The sequence below is a fragment of the Rhinopithecus bieti genome, unplaced genomic scaffold, assembly GCF_001698545.2.
Source record: "Rhinopithecus bieti isolate Rb0 unplaced genomic scaffold, ASM169854v2 scaffold_36904, whole genome shotgun sequence".
NCBI classification, from domain to species: Eukaryota; Metazoa; Chordata; class Mammalia; order Primates; family Cercopithecidae; genus Rhinopithecus; species Rhinopithecus bieti.
The window spans coordinates 730,288-746,697 of NW_016815705.1; the positions used below are offsets into that span (position 1 = coordinate 730,288).

General features: G+C 35.8%; 1 protein-coding gene across 2 annotated transcripts in view; it reads left to right on the forward strand.

The window, feature by feature from the left end:
- Positions 1 to 16,003, forward strand: part of KCNJ3 (potassium inwardly rectifying channel subfamily J member 3) — a 166,960-nt gene extending 150,957 nt beyond the window's left edge. The window contains exon 2 of one of the 2 annotated variants that reach the window (XM_017853578.1): positions 12,412 to 13,024. In XM_017853578.1, coding sequence (XP_017709067.1) covers positions 12,412 to 12,417 — 6 coding nt within the window. In that variant the 3' untranslated portion in view covers positions 12,418 to 13,024. Of the gene's footprint in view, positions 1 to 12,411 lie in introns of both variants that reach the window. The other variant, XM_017853577.1, reaches the window with a different exon arrangement.
- Positions 16,004 to 16,410: the final 407 nt, after the last annotated feature.

Here is a 16,410-nt window from a genome sequence, read left to right on the forward strand (position 1 = left end):
TTTTTTTTGCTTTCCATTTGCTTGGTAGATCTTCCTCCATCCCTTTATTTTGAGTCTATGTGCGTCTTTATACATGAGATGGGTCTCCTGAATACAGCACACTGATGGGTCTTGACTCTATCCAATTTGCCAGTCTGTGTCTTTTAGTTGGGGCAGGTAGTCCATTTACGTTTAAGGTTAACATTGATATGTGTAAATATGATCCTGTCATTATGATGTTCACTGTTTATTTTGCCCATTACTTGATGCAGTTTCTTCATAGCATCAATGGTCTTTATAATTTGGCCTGTTTTTGCAGTGACTCGTACTGGTTGTTTCTTTCCATGTTTAGTGCTTCCTTCAGGAACTCTTGTAGGGCAGGCCTGGTGGTGACAAAATCTCTCAGCATTTGCTTGTCTGTAAAGGATTTTATTTCTCCTTCACTTATGAAGCTTAGTTTGGCTGGATATGAAATTCTGGGTATAAAATTCTTTTCTTTAAGAATGTTGAATATTGGCCCCCACTCTTTTCTGACTTGTAGAGTTTCTGCCAAGAGATCCACCTTTAGTCTGATGGGCTTCCCTTTGTGGGTAACTCAACGTTTTTCTCTGGCTGCCTTTAACACTTTTTCCTTTGTTTCAACCTTGGTGAATCTGACAATTGTGTGTCTTGGTGTTGTTCTTCGCGAGGAGTATCTTTGTGGTGATCTCTGTATTTCCTGAATTTGAATGTTGGCCTGCCTTGCTAGGTTGGGGAAGTTCTCCTGGGTAATATCCTGAAGAGTGTTTTCCAACTTGGTTCCATGCTCCCCATCAGTTTCAGGTACACCAATCAAATGTAGATTTGGTCTTTTCACATAGTCCCATATTTCTTGGAGGCTTTGTTAGTTTCTTTTTATTCTTTTTTTCTCTAACCTTATCTTCACATTTTATTTCATTAATTTGATCTTCAATCACTGACACCCTTTCTTCCACTTGATCAAATCAGCTACTGAAGCTTGTGCATGTGTCACGAAGTTTTCATGCCATGGTTTTCAGCTCCATCAGGTCTTTTAAGGTCTCCTCTACACTGTTTTTTCTAGTTAGCCATTCGTCTAATCTTTTTTCAAGGTTTTTAGCTTCCTTGCATTGGGTTCGAACATCCCTCTTTAGCTCAGAGAAATTTGTTATTACCGACCTTCTGAAGCCTACTTCTGTCAACTCGTCAAAATCATTTTCCCTCCAGCTTTGTTCCATTGCTGGCGAGAAGCAACAATCCTTTGGAGGAGAAGAGGCCCTCTGATTTTTAGAATTTTCAGCTTTTCTGCTATGGTGTCTCCCCATGTTTGTGGTTTTATCTACGTTTGATCTTTGATGTTGGTGAGCTGCAGATCGGTTTTGGTGTAGATGACCTTTTTGTTGATGATGATGCTATTCCTTTCTGTTTGTTAGTTTTCCTTCTGTCAGTCAGGCCCCTCAGCTGCAGGTCTGTTGGAGTTTGCTGGAGTTCCACTCCAGACCCTGTTTGCGTGGGTATCACCAGCAGAGGCTGCAGAAAAGCAAATATTGCAGAACAATAAATATTGCTGCCTGATTCTTCCTCTGGAAGCTTTGTCCCAGAGGGGTAGCCGCTTATTTGAGGTAGCTGTCAGCCCCTACTGGGAGGTGTCTCCCTGTCAGGCTACACAGGGGTCAGGGAGCCACTTGAGGAGTGGCTGTCCATTCTCATAGCTCAAACGCCGTGCTGAGAGAACCACTGCTCTCTTCAGAGCTGTCAAACAGGGACGTTTAAGTCTGTAGAAGTTGTCTGCTGCCTTTTGTTCAGCTATGCCCTGCCCACAGAGGTGGAGTCTAGAGGCAGTAGGCCTTGTTGAGCTGTGGTGGGCTCTGCCCAGTTCAAGCTTCCCGGCCACTTTGTTTATCTACTCAAGTCTCAGCAATGGCAGATGCCCTTCCCCGAGACAGGCTGCCACCTGGCAGATTGATCTCAGACTGCTGCACTAGCCGTGAGCAAGGCTCTGTGGGTGTGGGACCCACCAAGCCAGGCACAGGAGAGAATCACCTTGTGTGCTGGTTGCTAAGAGCTTTGGAAAAGTGCAGTATTTGGGCATGTCCAGGTAGTCTGTCACAGCTTCCCACAGCTAGGAAAGTGAAATCCTCCAACTCCTTGCATTTCCTGGGTGAGGCAACATCCTGTCCTGCTTCAACTCACCCTCCATAGGCTGCACCCACTATCTACCCAGTCCCAATGACATGAACCAGGTACCTCAGTTGGAAATGAAGAAATCACCTGTCTTCTGCGTCGATCACATTGGGAGCTGTAGACCAGAGCTGTTCCTATTCGGCCATTTTGGAATGCCTTAAGCCAGAAATTTATTCTATTTTTCTTTTGAAAAAAAAAAATGTATTTTTTGAGACAGAGTCTGCTAGGTCTGCCAGGCTGGAGTGCAGTGGCATAATCTCAGCTCACTGCAACCTCTGCCTCTTGGGTTCAAACGATTCTGATGCCTCAGCCTTCCAAGTAGCTGGGATTAGAGACATGTGCCACCATGCTTGGCTGATTTTTGTATTTTTAGTAGAAATGGGGTTTTAACATGTTGTTCAGGCTGGTCTCGAACTCCTGACCTCAAGTGATCCACCCACTTTGGCCTCCCAAAGTGCTGGGATTACAGGTGTGAGCCACCACACTGGGCCTGAAAAATATCTTTTCTGATGTCAGTCTTATGGAGTATCTTTCAACAATAGTTATATTATATTGTAGTTAGATAGTGAAGATATTTTGAAAGCTAAAAATTGTATCTTACTGGGGAAAACAATAGCATGAATTTATTTAGGTAGCTATTGCTTTTATTCTATAATTAACAATGCAAAGAAACATGCTTTAATAAATATCATAAGGAGAAAGCAGAAAAAGGTGTGAGGAGACTGGGACATTTCCACTGTTCCACTGTTCGATTATTATTAGAGTAATAATAATCAGTTGAAAGTGAATTTGGGCTGTGTGCAGTGGCTCACGCCTGTAATCCCAACACTTTGGGAGGCTGAGGTGGGTGGATCACTTGAGATCAGAAGTTCAAGACCAGCCTGGTCAATATGGTGAAACCCCTTCTCTACTGAAAACACAAAAATTAGCTGGGCATGGTGGCATGTGCCTGTAGTCCTGGCTACTCGGGAGGCTGAGGCAGGAGAATCACTTGAACCTGGGAGGTGGAGGTTGCAGTGAGCCAAGATCGTGCCACTGCACTCCAGCCTGGGTGTCACAGTGAGACTCTGTCTCAGAAAAAAAAAAAAAAAAAAAAAAAAAAAGAATGAATTTGGCAAATTCTGCAATGCTTCTAATTGAAGTAAGAGTAGAGAGTTAAAGGCAGTGCTTTGTCAACACAGCAGATAAATCAATTATATTTTGAAGAAAGTAGTTACTACAAAGTTAGTTACTACAAAGTTCAGTCAAATTTGTTCAGAGCAGGCCAGGTTGAAAGTGATAGTAGATTGGGCTCAGTTCCTCATGTTTGTTTTACTCAGTTCATTATATACACTTCCTCGTATTCCAGATAAATATAGACAACATAGTCTGTATCAAATTGCCAGAAATTAACTTGGTGAAAATTATTCTATGCATTGATCTGTTTCTGAGAAATTAGATGATCACTAAAGAATTATTTAAAATATATCTGAACTAATCTTTTAATTAATTGGAAACTTAATAATCATGACTGATAATAGTGATCAATGATTGAACCTTTATTATTTACCAGCTAATATAGTAGGCCCATAAATAGGTTATATCATTTATAGTCATAATAACCATATACATTATATATTTTATATGGTACTACTACCCATATTTTATAGCAATCAAGGTTCAGATGATTATAACATGCCCAAGGTCTTACTAACAGTGAGATATCCAAACAGGAACAATCTCAAGTTTATATTCAAAGCCCATGTTTTTTTCCTTAATATTTCCCTGTCTCTCCTAAATCTATTTTCAGCAATATGATTGTGAAGTTTCTGTCACATTTTCTACCTGACCGTGAACCTTTAGCATCTGCACTTATCTTCCTTTTAGAACCTCTAACGTTGTGTTCTGTTAATCATTGCTAAAAATCTATTTTTTCTTTTGTTCTGGGAATTTAGAACCCTTAAGTATTGTATTTGAATATTTGTTTATAAAATTCTTACTGAAGCTTTATTTTCTGGCAAATATAACTGGGCTTTTCTTCTTTTGTATTTTTAGTTTTTTAAAATTCTTTGACCTAGCTTGAACAGTAGTGGCAAACTGATGTCTGAGAACACATTGTAAGACCAAGTGCTTGTAAATAATAGAGGATAATATTGAGTTGAATGCATGCCAGAGCCTTCTACTCCTCACTAAAAGTCTGTTTTGAGCAGAATATGTGGAGATGAAGAGATTCCATCTTTTTGAAAACTGCAGTTTCTGGAAGCAATTTATGTATTCTTAATGACTTTGCAACCTATATCTCAAAAGAGCCTGTTGCCAGTAACCTTATATTGTTGAACTGTATTGTATGCAGTGTCTTTGTGTTTTATAAACAAGATTTAAAAATAAAAACATCATAAGCTTCTTCAGAAAGTTTATACTTTACATTTGGGTTCAGCTCAGTACAACGCAATAGAGAACATGCAGAGAATGCTAAGTTAGTGTTATAGTTAATATATCTTGGGAGATGGGTGAAATTTTGGAAGTACCTTAGAGAAGAAATAGCTATAGTCCTCATTTAGTAATCCTCAGGGCAATATGTAGAGTGGGCTAAGAAGTTACTTGGTGATATACAACATGCTCTGCATGCTAAGCTATTAACTGATTCATTTATTGAAACAACTGCCAATTTGAAGAAAATAATAGAATAGATTTAGGGAAAAAACTAATATGTTATTTGGTTAAATTTTCAGGTTCTTTTCTTCTGTGTATGTGCCTGTGTAAATTAAAGCTGTAGTCATATAGCCTGTATTTAAGGATTCTTCTGGGAAAAAACTATCAATATTTATTGTGCGTGTAGTTTACATATGTCACTTAATTTCATTTAATTTTCACAGTCTTCATGTGAAATTAGCAGGGTGGGCCTTAATTTACAGATAATGAAACTAAAGCTTAAAGAGATGTATTAGTTTTTTTAAGGTCACTAGTTTTTTAAGTATTAATTACTGGTGGAGCTGGGATTCAGTGTTTGATGTTAGGTGCATCTGGCATTAAAACCGATGCTTTACCCTCTCTGCAACTGGCCTCTAGGGCTGATATGACCTGCTTACTGTGGATACCAGAATATCAGCTAGCATTGTCCTATAGAATCTCTTTGCTTCGGATCCTTATAGTGATACCAAAAGGTTTTGTTTATTCAGGAAAGTAGTTAAGAAATCTGGATCCCACACTAGAAACGAACAATTAATACTTAATTGTATTAAGTACAATTTACTTAATAACTAATAACTCAAATATATGTATATATACATACACATATACCACCTGTATATATTTGTACAAATATTAATTTTTAATTCTATGTTTCAGTTTAATATGCTTTCACTAAGGAAGTCATTAGATAGTAAAGTTATTTGTTAAGAGCTTAGGTTTGGGAATCAGTATGAGTTCTGGACTTAGCTCTGCTGTTTACTCTCTGTTACTTGAAATTTCTTTTTTTTTTTTTTTTTTTTTTTTGAGACGGTGTCTGGCTCTGTTGCCCAGGCTGGAGTGCAGTGGCCGGATCTCAGCTCACTGCAAGCTCTGCCTCCCGGGTTTACGCCATTCTCCTGGCTCAGCCTCCCGAGTAGCTGGGACTACAGGCGCCCGCCAACTCGCCCGGCTAGTTTTTTGTATTTTTTAGTAGAGAGGGGTTTCACCGTGTTAGCCAGGATGGTCTCGATCTCCTGACCTCGTGATCCGCCCGTCTCGGCCTCCCAAAGTGCTGGGATTACAGGGTTGAGCCACCGCGCCCGGCCACTGTTACTTGAAATTTCAAGCTCTATCCTTCTCCTGGAAATGTGAAAATAATAAAATCTTATTTATAGTTTTGCCTTTATGAGATAGTGAGATGAAATATATAAAACCTATATATAGCACACTACTTGGTACATTGTTACTCAACATGTAATTATTATAACCACTATTATAATTTTTATGTTTATAATTAGCAATTTTAACCAACAGTCACATGAGCGAATATTTATTTTTCCCATCCAGTAGGAAGATGATTCATTCATTATTTTAATTCTTAAAAATTCACTCATCAATTGGTTTCCCATACTTTTTCCACATGTAATAGCAGCTACAATAAATATCACTAATATTTATTAAGACATTTGCTAAACACATTGCATACAATATCTCATAAAATTATTCCAATTATCCTAGAATACAAGTACTATTATTATTATTATAATTTTCAAGATTAGAAAAACAGGGGTTCAGAGAGGCAAAGCACTATCCCAAAGTTAAACAGCATAGGTGCTAGAGCTGGGATGCGGCCCCATGGTTGTCTGACACCACAGTACTTACTCCAGGGAGTTGTGCAGAGTGCCTCTGGTGTTCATCCCTGAAGAAAGGTTCATTTCTTTCATCACTTGCTTTGTTTTTATTGTGTCAAATCTGGTCCCCTTGACCACAAAATCACAGACTTGATGCTCTTGTACCCAAAAGTTGACACTTTAATTCGAATATTCATTACTTATATTACTAGTACTAAACTCTCTTTTGTTTCTTCTTTTGCCTACACAGTACTACTTGATAGAGAGATGGGATTAAGAGCATGAATCCTCAAGCCTGATTTCTTATGTTCAATTTCCAGCTGCTTCACCTTTATGTGATCCTACTATCTTGTATCCCTCTGTGACTCAGTTTCTACCTCTAGAAAACAGGAAGGGGGATAACAGTCTCTTCCTCTAGGAGTTGTGAGGATTAAAGACAACTTGTAAATAGTGTTTAGAGAGATACTTGACATATAATCCTATAGAGACATTATTACCACATGGCTTAACTGAAAGGGATTTGCTCTTTTTTTTTCTGCTTTTGTTTAACGGATATGTGATAAAACACAGCCACAGCCACCATTAGAGGAGAATACTCTTTTGCTCTCCTCTCTCTTTCTCTCTCTGGCTCTGATTCTCTCTATCCTTCTATCCACCTTTCCTCCTTCCCTTTCTTCTCTCCCCCAACCTCCCCCAAACACATCTATATTGGGTAAGGTTTAGATAAAGCCTCCATGTGCAGAAGTTATTGATTGTGTGATACTTTCTGTGTCACGGCATTCAGACATTCCCTATTGGCCTGTAGTTATATTGTTTTTAACCATATTGTGCCCCCTTTGTGTGAGTGACACATCCACCATCTCCAGCTAGGAGAAACAATGGAAAATAACTGAGTTAGAGATATCCTGAAAGTTTAATTAAGGACTTGTCAAATAACAACTCACTTTGTCATTTTCACTTTAAAACCTTCCACAGATCTGTTCTTTGAATGAATGTTTAATTCAGTTAAAAGGATGAACTTAGTTCAGTTTAAAGGCAGAGTCAGGAAAGGAAAATGTCAAAAATAAAGAGGTTAGACTATGTTGCTTCTACCATTTTAAATGGGCATACTGATACTGGAATAAATTACACTAAACAGTAATATATACCCTTTTAAATCTGTGAATATTGCAATGCAATGCACAGAATAAATCTTTTTTTCTTTATACAAAATTTTTTTTATCTAAGGATTCAAAAGTTCCAGCTATTTCCAGTAGCAGCATCTGTTGCTTTGCCAGTTTCCACAGAGATGAGCTCGTGTTGATTTTCACCACATTTGTTCAAGTCTGGAATCTGGTTAAAACATGCAAACAGTTGTGTTGCTGGCTAAGAGGTGCAATCGCATAGTACCCTTTGAATAATAGTAGTCACTTGCATTTATTTTAATTCAAATGGCATTTCCAGTTATGAATCTAAGCATGGATTATTTTAAAATAACTTTAATTAGAATAAGAAATATAAAGCATTCTAATTCTAGAAGGAAGAATGATATGATACATGCATGTTCTTAGAAACCATAATGATATCTACTTTAAATCTTCTCAGTTGAAATTTGCATTTTATTTTTTCATCACCATTTTGGGATAACTTTTGCAAAAAGAAGTACTCTCTCAATTATATCTTATCTTAGTTCATTGTCTAAGATGCAGATTGGCAAACATAGACATTTTTCTGTTATCCAATTTATAAATCTTCCATATCCTTATCCATATATTGATTGCAAATTCATAAAACCTGAGATGAAACCAGATTTTAAAACTATGATTGTGAATTGGAAATGTCTGCTATTTGGGTACCTACATCTAATGAAAGTAGGACAGGAACAGCAGAAAAACAAACAAAGGTTAAGGTGCTGGCAAATGTTCTTGGCATGTTTAACATAGTATTAACATTGATTTTAGCCATTCTGCTTGCTGCAAGCCTTTTAATACACCCCATATGTCCATACTTAGTCTCCTCTGCTATTAGGGATAGTTAGGTGGAAAATGTTGTGAAACCCTAAAAACTGGAAATACGAGTAATATAACTTTTTTCTATATTTTTAAATATTTTGAATGTTTAATTGTCTGACAATTTTAAAAGCAAATTACTGGCCGGGCATAATGGCTTATACCTGTAATTCCAGCACTTTGGGAGGCTGAGGTGGGAGGATCACTTGAGGCCAGGAATTGGAGAGCAGCCTGGGATTTGGGAGGCTGAGCTGAGAGGATCACTTGATGCCAGGAATTTGAGAGCAGCCTTTTGTGAGACCCCATCACTACAAAAAAAATTAAAAAGTAGCCAGACTTGGTGGCTTGTGCCTGTAATACCAGCTACTTGGGAGCAACAGGCAAGAAAGAAGATTGGCTTGAGCCAGGGTTTAGGCTACAGTGAGCTGTGATCGCGCACCACCTGCACCCAGCCTGCGGTGGCAGAAAAGATCCCATCTGAAAAAAAAAAAAAAAAAAAAAAAAAAAAAAAAAAAGTTATATCATACGACAGTGACTTTTAAACTTAATTCTTAATTTTCTATATTACTAATATGGGATAAATTACAAAGATGTAAAAATTTCTCATACATATTAAGTCACCTTACTAATTTTCAGGAAGAACAGGAAATTCAAGTGACTAGTATAGAACAATAAAAACACTAGTCATTAATGGGCATTGCCTACACAGCAAGCAAGGTTCTATGTCTTTTGCTTTCAAACTCTCAGTAGGTTTCTAAGAGAAGATATGTTGTTATGTCTAATTTATAAACGAGAAAACAGGGCGAGAGAGCTTTAGGTAATTTTCACAAGCTATTTCATAGTGACATTGACAGCCAAATTCATAAACTTTTTAATTATGTTTCAGATGTTGCCTCATTTATGTGAGTTTGCTGGGAAAATAAGTAAAGTTAATTTGATATAGTAAAATAGATTCTCCACCTTCCTTTTCAGTCAAAATCATGCATTAGCATTTCAGTAACAATGATTACAAGTATTTTAATGCCAACAAACATTTGAACACACGTTTCCACTGTAGATGTCGTAGCACTTTAAGTAACTTAATAATTGATGGCCTGTTTTCCCAATGTTAACATTTTATAAGATTTTATTTTCCCAATTATCATGGTAAAAGCAGGGGCAAAATTTTGATTTCTTATTTAATGTTATTTTCCCAATGTAAAAAAAAAAAAAAGACCACCAAAATGAAATGGACTAAGATGGTGATATCATCAAATTTTATTTCAAAATTTACTTTGTGATTGTTAGAAATAATTGAACAGACTTCATAACCTGAATTTATTTTAACTTGATGTTAATATGTATTTACATTAATCAAAGGACAAACTTACAAACTTTCCTTACATTTTAAGACACTGAATATTAAGTATGTGACCTCACTTAGGATAATTCTGCCTGACATCAATTTTCAATGATTGAAGTTTTTTAAATTAAAAAAATGGCTGGGTTCAAGACGAGCCTGAGTAACATGGCAAAACCCTGTCTCTACAAAAAAAATACAGCTACTTGGGAGGCCGAGGTGGGAGGATCATCTGATCCCAGGGAAGTCGAGACTACAATGAACTGAGATGGTGCCATTGTACTGCAGCCTGGGCGACAGAGACCTCATCTCGAAAAACGTAAAAATAAAAAAGATTGTAAGGCAGTATTATCACTTAGTAAAAATATACTTATAGTCTTTTTTCTCAACTTTAAATTAATGTCTTGGATGGGAAAGACTTAAAATGACAGTGGTTGCTTTTAGGGAGAAAATATAAGGCACTTCCACATTATTTGTTTTATTATTGCTTAACAATAACATCAGATATTTATTCTTTATTCTAGATACTTTTCTTTATCTTTAAATTTCTCAAAATAAAACCAAGTTGATATATCAGGAAATACATTTATTTTTCCTGATTAAGTGATAATCTATGATTTTTCTTATGAAATACTTAGAGGCCAGAAAGCTATTAGAAAATACGGAATGCTGCTATGTGTGTGTTTACACTTAATATTTTAAAACTCATTTTATTGTCTTATATATAAATATTTCTGGGGCTATTCCTCACGTAAAATTGATTATAAACACGGATATTTGATCATAGTCAGATGTGCACCATTGCAGAGTTTAAGTGATAACTGCATTCCTAACTAAAATATTAGAGACATTACAGCAAAGTAAAATAACGACAATTAAACACACACACACACACACACACACACATATAAATAGGATGATACATTTTTTCTCTATAGCTTATTAGATCTGTGCTCAAGAAAGGTCAAGAGACTTAACCTCTCTGAGCACTAAATTCCTCGTTTTTAAAATAGATACAAGAATATCTTCTTAACAGGACCATACTGAAGATTAGAATGGAAAAAAAAAAAAAAAAAAAGAGGGAAGAAGAGAGAGAGCACCTAACACAGTGCTAGTCACATAATAGATACTAATTTTCTACATGAGTTTATTTTAAAACTGTCATAAAAAATAGTATATAGTGGTAACTAATTCTTTGGTAATATCTAACAATTTTCATAAGGCAAGATTTTGGAAGGATTCAAATGTGGCTTCTTAATTACGCATTATATCCTAATTATCTATATGTATTGTATGTGTGATTGCAAGTCAGTTAGAAGAAAGACAGATATCCCTTCCTCCAAACTATGCCAGGCTCAAAAACAATAGAAATTACTTATAATGGATGGGGAAGAATTGAAATGAATGAAGAAAAACTATCATCACTTATTTAAATTATACTTAATTATTGAAGGAATGATTTTAGAATTCATCATTATCTTACATTTTAATAGTCTTTAATAGAAGTCTGATAGACTTTTATTTAATAGCCTTTAATAGAAGTCTAATAGACTTCTATTAAAGTAGAGAAATTGGTGAATTTTACTACTTACAGAAAATCATGTGTTTTGACTAACATGAGACAGAAACTTGATACATGTTTTTAATTTATTCCTGTACTTCCAGTCTTCACAAAATGAATATTCACAAGTTGACTGATTTGATTGTAACACAATCGAAATAAATGATTTATGAAGAGAACAAAATTGAGTAAATTAGAATACCATGAGGCAAATGATATTCAAGGAACATAATTGATAAACTGAAAAAATTTACATCTGATAGCCAGCATCCAGGTCCAGATATTCCTAGAGCAAGAGTGCAACTTGATACATCACATGGCCCAGATCACTGATTTTAGCATATGGATTTCTGAAACTTGAGCAAAAGTTTATTCTGGCCTTACAGATGCAAAAGAATATAACCACCACAATGACTTTTCTTTTTCTAGCATGTAAATATGACTACCTTTTATTGGTTTAGCAAATACTTGGGAGAGTTACCTTTTGTCCTCCTTCCCTCCCACTGCCCCCCAACCCCCATAGCAAGCCTTTGCTAGGTAAAGAGAAAAAGGTAAGCTGTCATTAATGGAGTCACCTATTGTAGATATTATATGACAAATTTTACATTTCTGTATGTGTTATTTCATGGTCACAGCAACATTGTGAGACAGGTATTGTTGACAGTGCTTTACTCTGCAGAAGAATAAAGTGATACTCAGTTAAATATATTTTCTAAGTTTACACAGTATTAAAGTTTAGATTCAATGTCAGATTTGTTTTATTTATGACACTGTTTCTTAAATGATGAAAAATTGTTACATAATTTTTCCACTTATCTCCTTATAGGGACACGTATGTTCTGAAATTATTCTATGCTACTTCTGCTTTTGGTTTGTGGTTAATATTTATGTAATGACGCATCGTCCTTCTATGTATCAAAGCTATTAACTTAGAGTACAATTTTTAATCTATTCTATTATTCAGGCTTCAGATAAACAGTCCAAAACCTAGATAAGAAAGTGAAATGAATTATTTAGGCCAAACCGGCTTTACATGTGCTTCCACTATGCATAATTTATCAAGAATTTTCTCTTTTCTTGTAGGGATGACTTGTCAAGCTCGAACATCATATACTGAAGATGAAGTTCTTTGGGGTCACCGTTTTTTTCCTGTAATTTCCTTAGAAGAGGGATTCTTTAAAGTTGATTACTCCCAGTTCCATGCAACATTTGAAGTCCCCACCCCACCTTACAGTGTGAAAGAGCAGGAGGAAATGCTTCTCATGTCCTCCCCTTTAATAGCACCAGCCATAACTAACAGCAAAGAAAGACATAATTCTGTGGAATGCTTAGATGGACTAGATGATATTACTACAAAACTACCATCTAAGCTGCAGAAAATTACTGGAAGAGAAGACTTTCCCAAAAAACTCTTGAGGATGAGTTCCACAACTTCAGAAAAAGCCTACAGCTTGGGAGACTTGCCCATGAAACTTCAACGAATAAGTTCAGTTCCGGGCAACTCAGAAGAAAAACTGGTATCTAAAACCACCAAGATGTTATCTGATCCCATGAGCCAGTCTGTGGCTGATTTGCCACCAAAGCTTCAAAAGATGGCTGGAGGAGCAGCTAGGATGGAAGGGAACCTTCCAGCCAAATTAAGAAAAATGAACTCTGATCGCTTCACATAACAAAGCACTCCTTTAGGCATTATTTAATGTTTGATTTAGTAATAGTCCAATATTTGGCGATGAGGTAATTCTCCCTAAGGAATCTGAAAGTATATTTTCCTCCCAGTTCTACAAGCATATTTGAGAACCCTTCCTTTCCCAAGTATTGCTAATGTGCAGAAAGCAACAGTTACAGAGGGAGGACATCATAAGGAAGTTATTAACGGGCATGTATTATCACATCAAGCATGCAATAATGTGCAAATTTTGCATTTAGTTTTATGGCATGATTTATATATGGCATATTTATATTGTATATTCTGGAAAAAATATATATATATATATTTAAAGGGGAAATACTCTCCCCGACATTTCTAACATATGTATTAAGCCAAACATGAGTGAATAGTTTTCAGGGCGATAAAACTAAATATATGTCTGTGTGTGTGTGTATGTATACACACATATACATATATATACACATACATACACATACATACATACATACATATATATCTGATAAAATTGTGATGTTTTGTTCAAAGTTGTAGTTCTTGTGCATGTTTACTTTATTAGAGTAGGAAGGCTACTGGCATTAATTATTAATACCAAATATTTTAGCCTTAAATTTTTGTCATTTTAAAATCTGATTTAATGTTTTCTGCTGTTTAAGGTCCTGGGAGGCTTTCATTTGTATTTTATATGAGAGAATCACACAAATTTGTGCTATCTATGGCCCTGCAAAAATATAACCATTACATGTTTAAATTGTAAACTTTAGAGCATACCAGTACTCAGTATAGCACCGAACATTTCTTATGATTTTTAAAAGTTGCTAGTACTGGGGAGACATAATTATTGATTAAATTGAGAATTATTCCTTTCCTAGACTAATTAAAATCTGGAAATCTATTTTGTATATGATCTAATACAAAGATGAGCTCTGAACAAACACTGAATCATGTTATTAGACAGTAGCCAAGTTATATTGAATATATCAGAATCTGTGTGAAGTTATACAATTAATGGTCCCTGTTTCAAACCGAGTAAATCGGAAACATTTTCATTCCTTTTCTGGAAATTTTGTCCATTTTAAAGACCAATCATTTTAAGAAGACATGACAATGCAATGAAACAGATGATAAATATTTATGCTTAAAATATGTATGTCTAATTGAGTCTCTTTTTAATTCTGTTTTCTTGTTTATGGCATTTGTTGTAACAGGATAGACTTTTTCCTCACCTAGGGAACCTATCCCATGCCTGTCACTTATAGTTCAGGAGGAAGTTTTTGCACAGACCAGAGAGAAATTAAAATTAGATAAATTGAAGATATCTTACACACAGTTTTTTGGTGAACACTGATTTTATTGGTGTCTTGGATCCCTGGTCTACCCAAATAATTTTAACAGTACTGTTTTTTCTAATCCTGAAGTCTGATATTTATGACTTGTTAGCAGGAATCAAAACTAGTGATCAGTAGAACACTTTCAAAATAAAAATTTGGAATGCAAAGACTTTTATGAAAATTTTAAAGTGCTCCTTAACAGAATATCATGGGTTTTCCTATAAAACTTAAGTATTATAATTTAAGTCTGCCCCAAATTTTAAAAAGTTCTCATTAATATGTAAGTCATTAATTGCTAGTTTGGGCTCTCATTATTTCCTATTTTTTAACAATTTTGTGATAATTTTATTATTGGCAAATTAATACATCACTTAAATCATTGACTATAATAAAACCTTCTGGCTACCTCTGTATCAACCAAATTCTGTAGGTGCAAACATATACCAGGGAATTCTTACTGGCAAAATGATCAATCTTGAGTGTGCATCCACTGTGAATGGAGCGAACTGCCCTATACCCTTAGATAACCAAGCTTTCTTATTTTGTGGATGTAGGAAACAAAATAGTGACAGAGAGAGAAAGGGGTACACAGGGCATGGTATATTGATCAGCAGTGGAATAAAAGTGCATAGATCATTTAGTCCAAGAACTTAAAAACTAAATAGAGCCATAATTTACTTTGGAGAGTCATTTTAATTTGTCTTTGGTACCAAGGAGAAGACAGAGCCAAAAACAAACTCTCCAAGTGTATTCACACATTCAACAAAATTTTTGCATGCCTTCTATGTCGTAGGCATTTTTAGTTCCTGGGGATTTGGACGTGGCTAAGTCAGAGGAGGCCGTTGCTCACCATGAACACTGTATACCAGAAGGAGAGTGGGGAGGAGACAAAAAACAAATGAGACCACTTCAGACAGTCTAAGTATCAGTTCAGAGAAGAAAACAGGCCTGACACAGTGGTTCACGCCTGTAATCCCAATACTTTGGGAGGCCGAGGTTGGGGCATCACCTGAGGTCAGGAGTTCAAGACCAGCCTGGACAACATGGTGAAATCCCGTCTGTACTAAAAATGCAAAAATTAACTGGGCATGGTGGCAGGCACCTGTAATCCCAGCTACTGGGGAAGCTGAGGCAGGAGAATCGCTTGAACTTGGGTGGCGGAGGTTGCAGTGAGCCGAGATTCTGCCACTGTACTCCAGCCTGGGTGACAGAGCAAGACTCCATCTCAACATCTAAAAAAAAAAAGAATAAAAACAGGGTAACATAATGCAAAGTAACTGTGTGGAGTAAAAATTGATTATTTTCGAAAATGTGACTGGCTTAGGACGGGGATAATATGTGAACAGAAATCTATCTGATGAGAAAGAGCTACTGTTGTTGAAATTACCTTATCTGAGTGAATGGTTTTTTTTTTTTTTTTTTATCTTTTCCACACATGCGTGGGAAAGGTATGATTTCTGCATGTAATTGCAGTTTAACCCTTATTTCTAGGTTGATCATAGGTCCCAGTTTACCCAGGAAGATTCCAGTTTATACCTGTTGTACCTGTGTAATTATTGGTAGCACTCCCTTTCACTCTTACAATGTCTTGGTTTGGATGATATATGGTGAAGTTTTTGTTGAAACTAAATTATGAAGTCTGATATATTTGGATAAAAATAAAGAATTGCTTTTCTTCTCCTTTTGCTGATTTTTTGATATATCATTCTAAGCAAAATCATCTCAGCTTCATATATTTCAGCCTGAAGTAGTTCTTACCAAAGTTATTTCATGTAACACTTGTTCAATATGTTCGTGACATGCCTTTCAGTAATGAAAAGTTATGCATTTTATTGAATGAATAAAAACCTAACCTCTGCTATTTCCATTTCTGGAAGTTGTAAGAGCTCACATTAAAGAAAGTAAAAGTCAATTTAAGCCAAGATCATTTTCAAACCACCAATGTCATGACTATTGGAAAGGAAAACCTAATGTGATCATTGAACTGAATAACTCTACATAACAAGTGGAAACTAGACCTTTTTTGTAGCATTTTCATGATATAGGTCCTGTTATAGTAAGATATTTCATTCTATTTATCAAAAT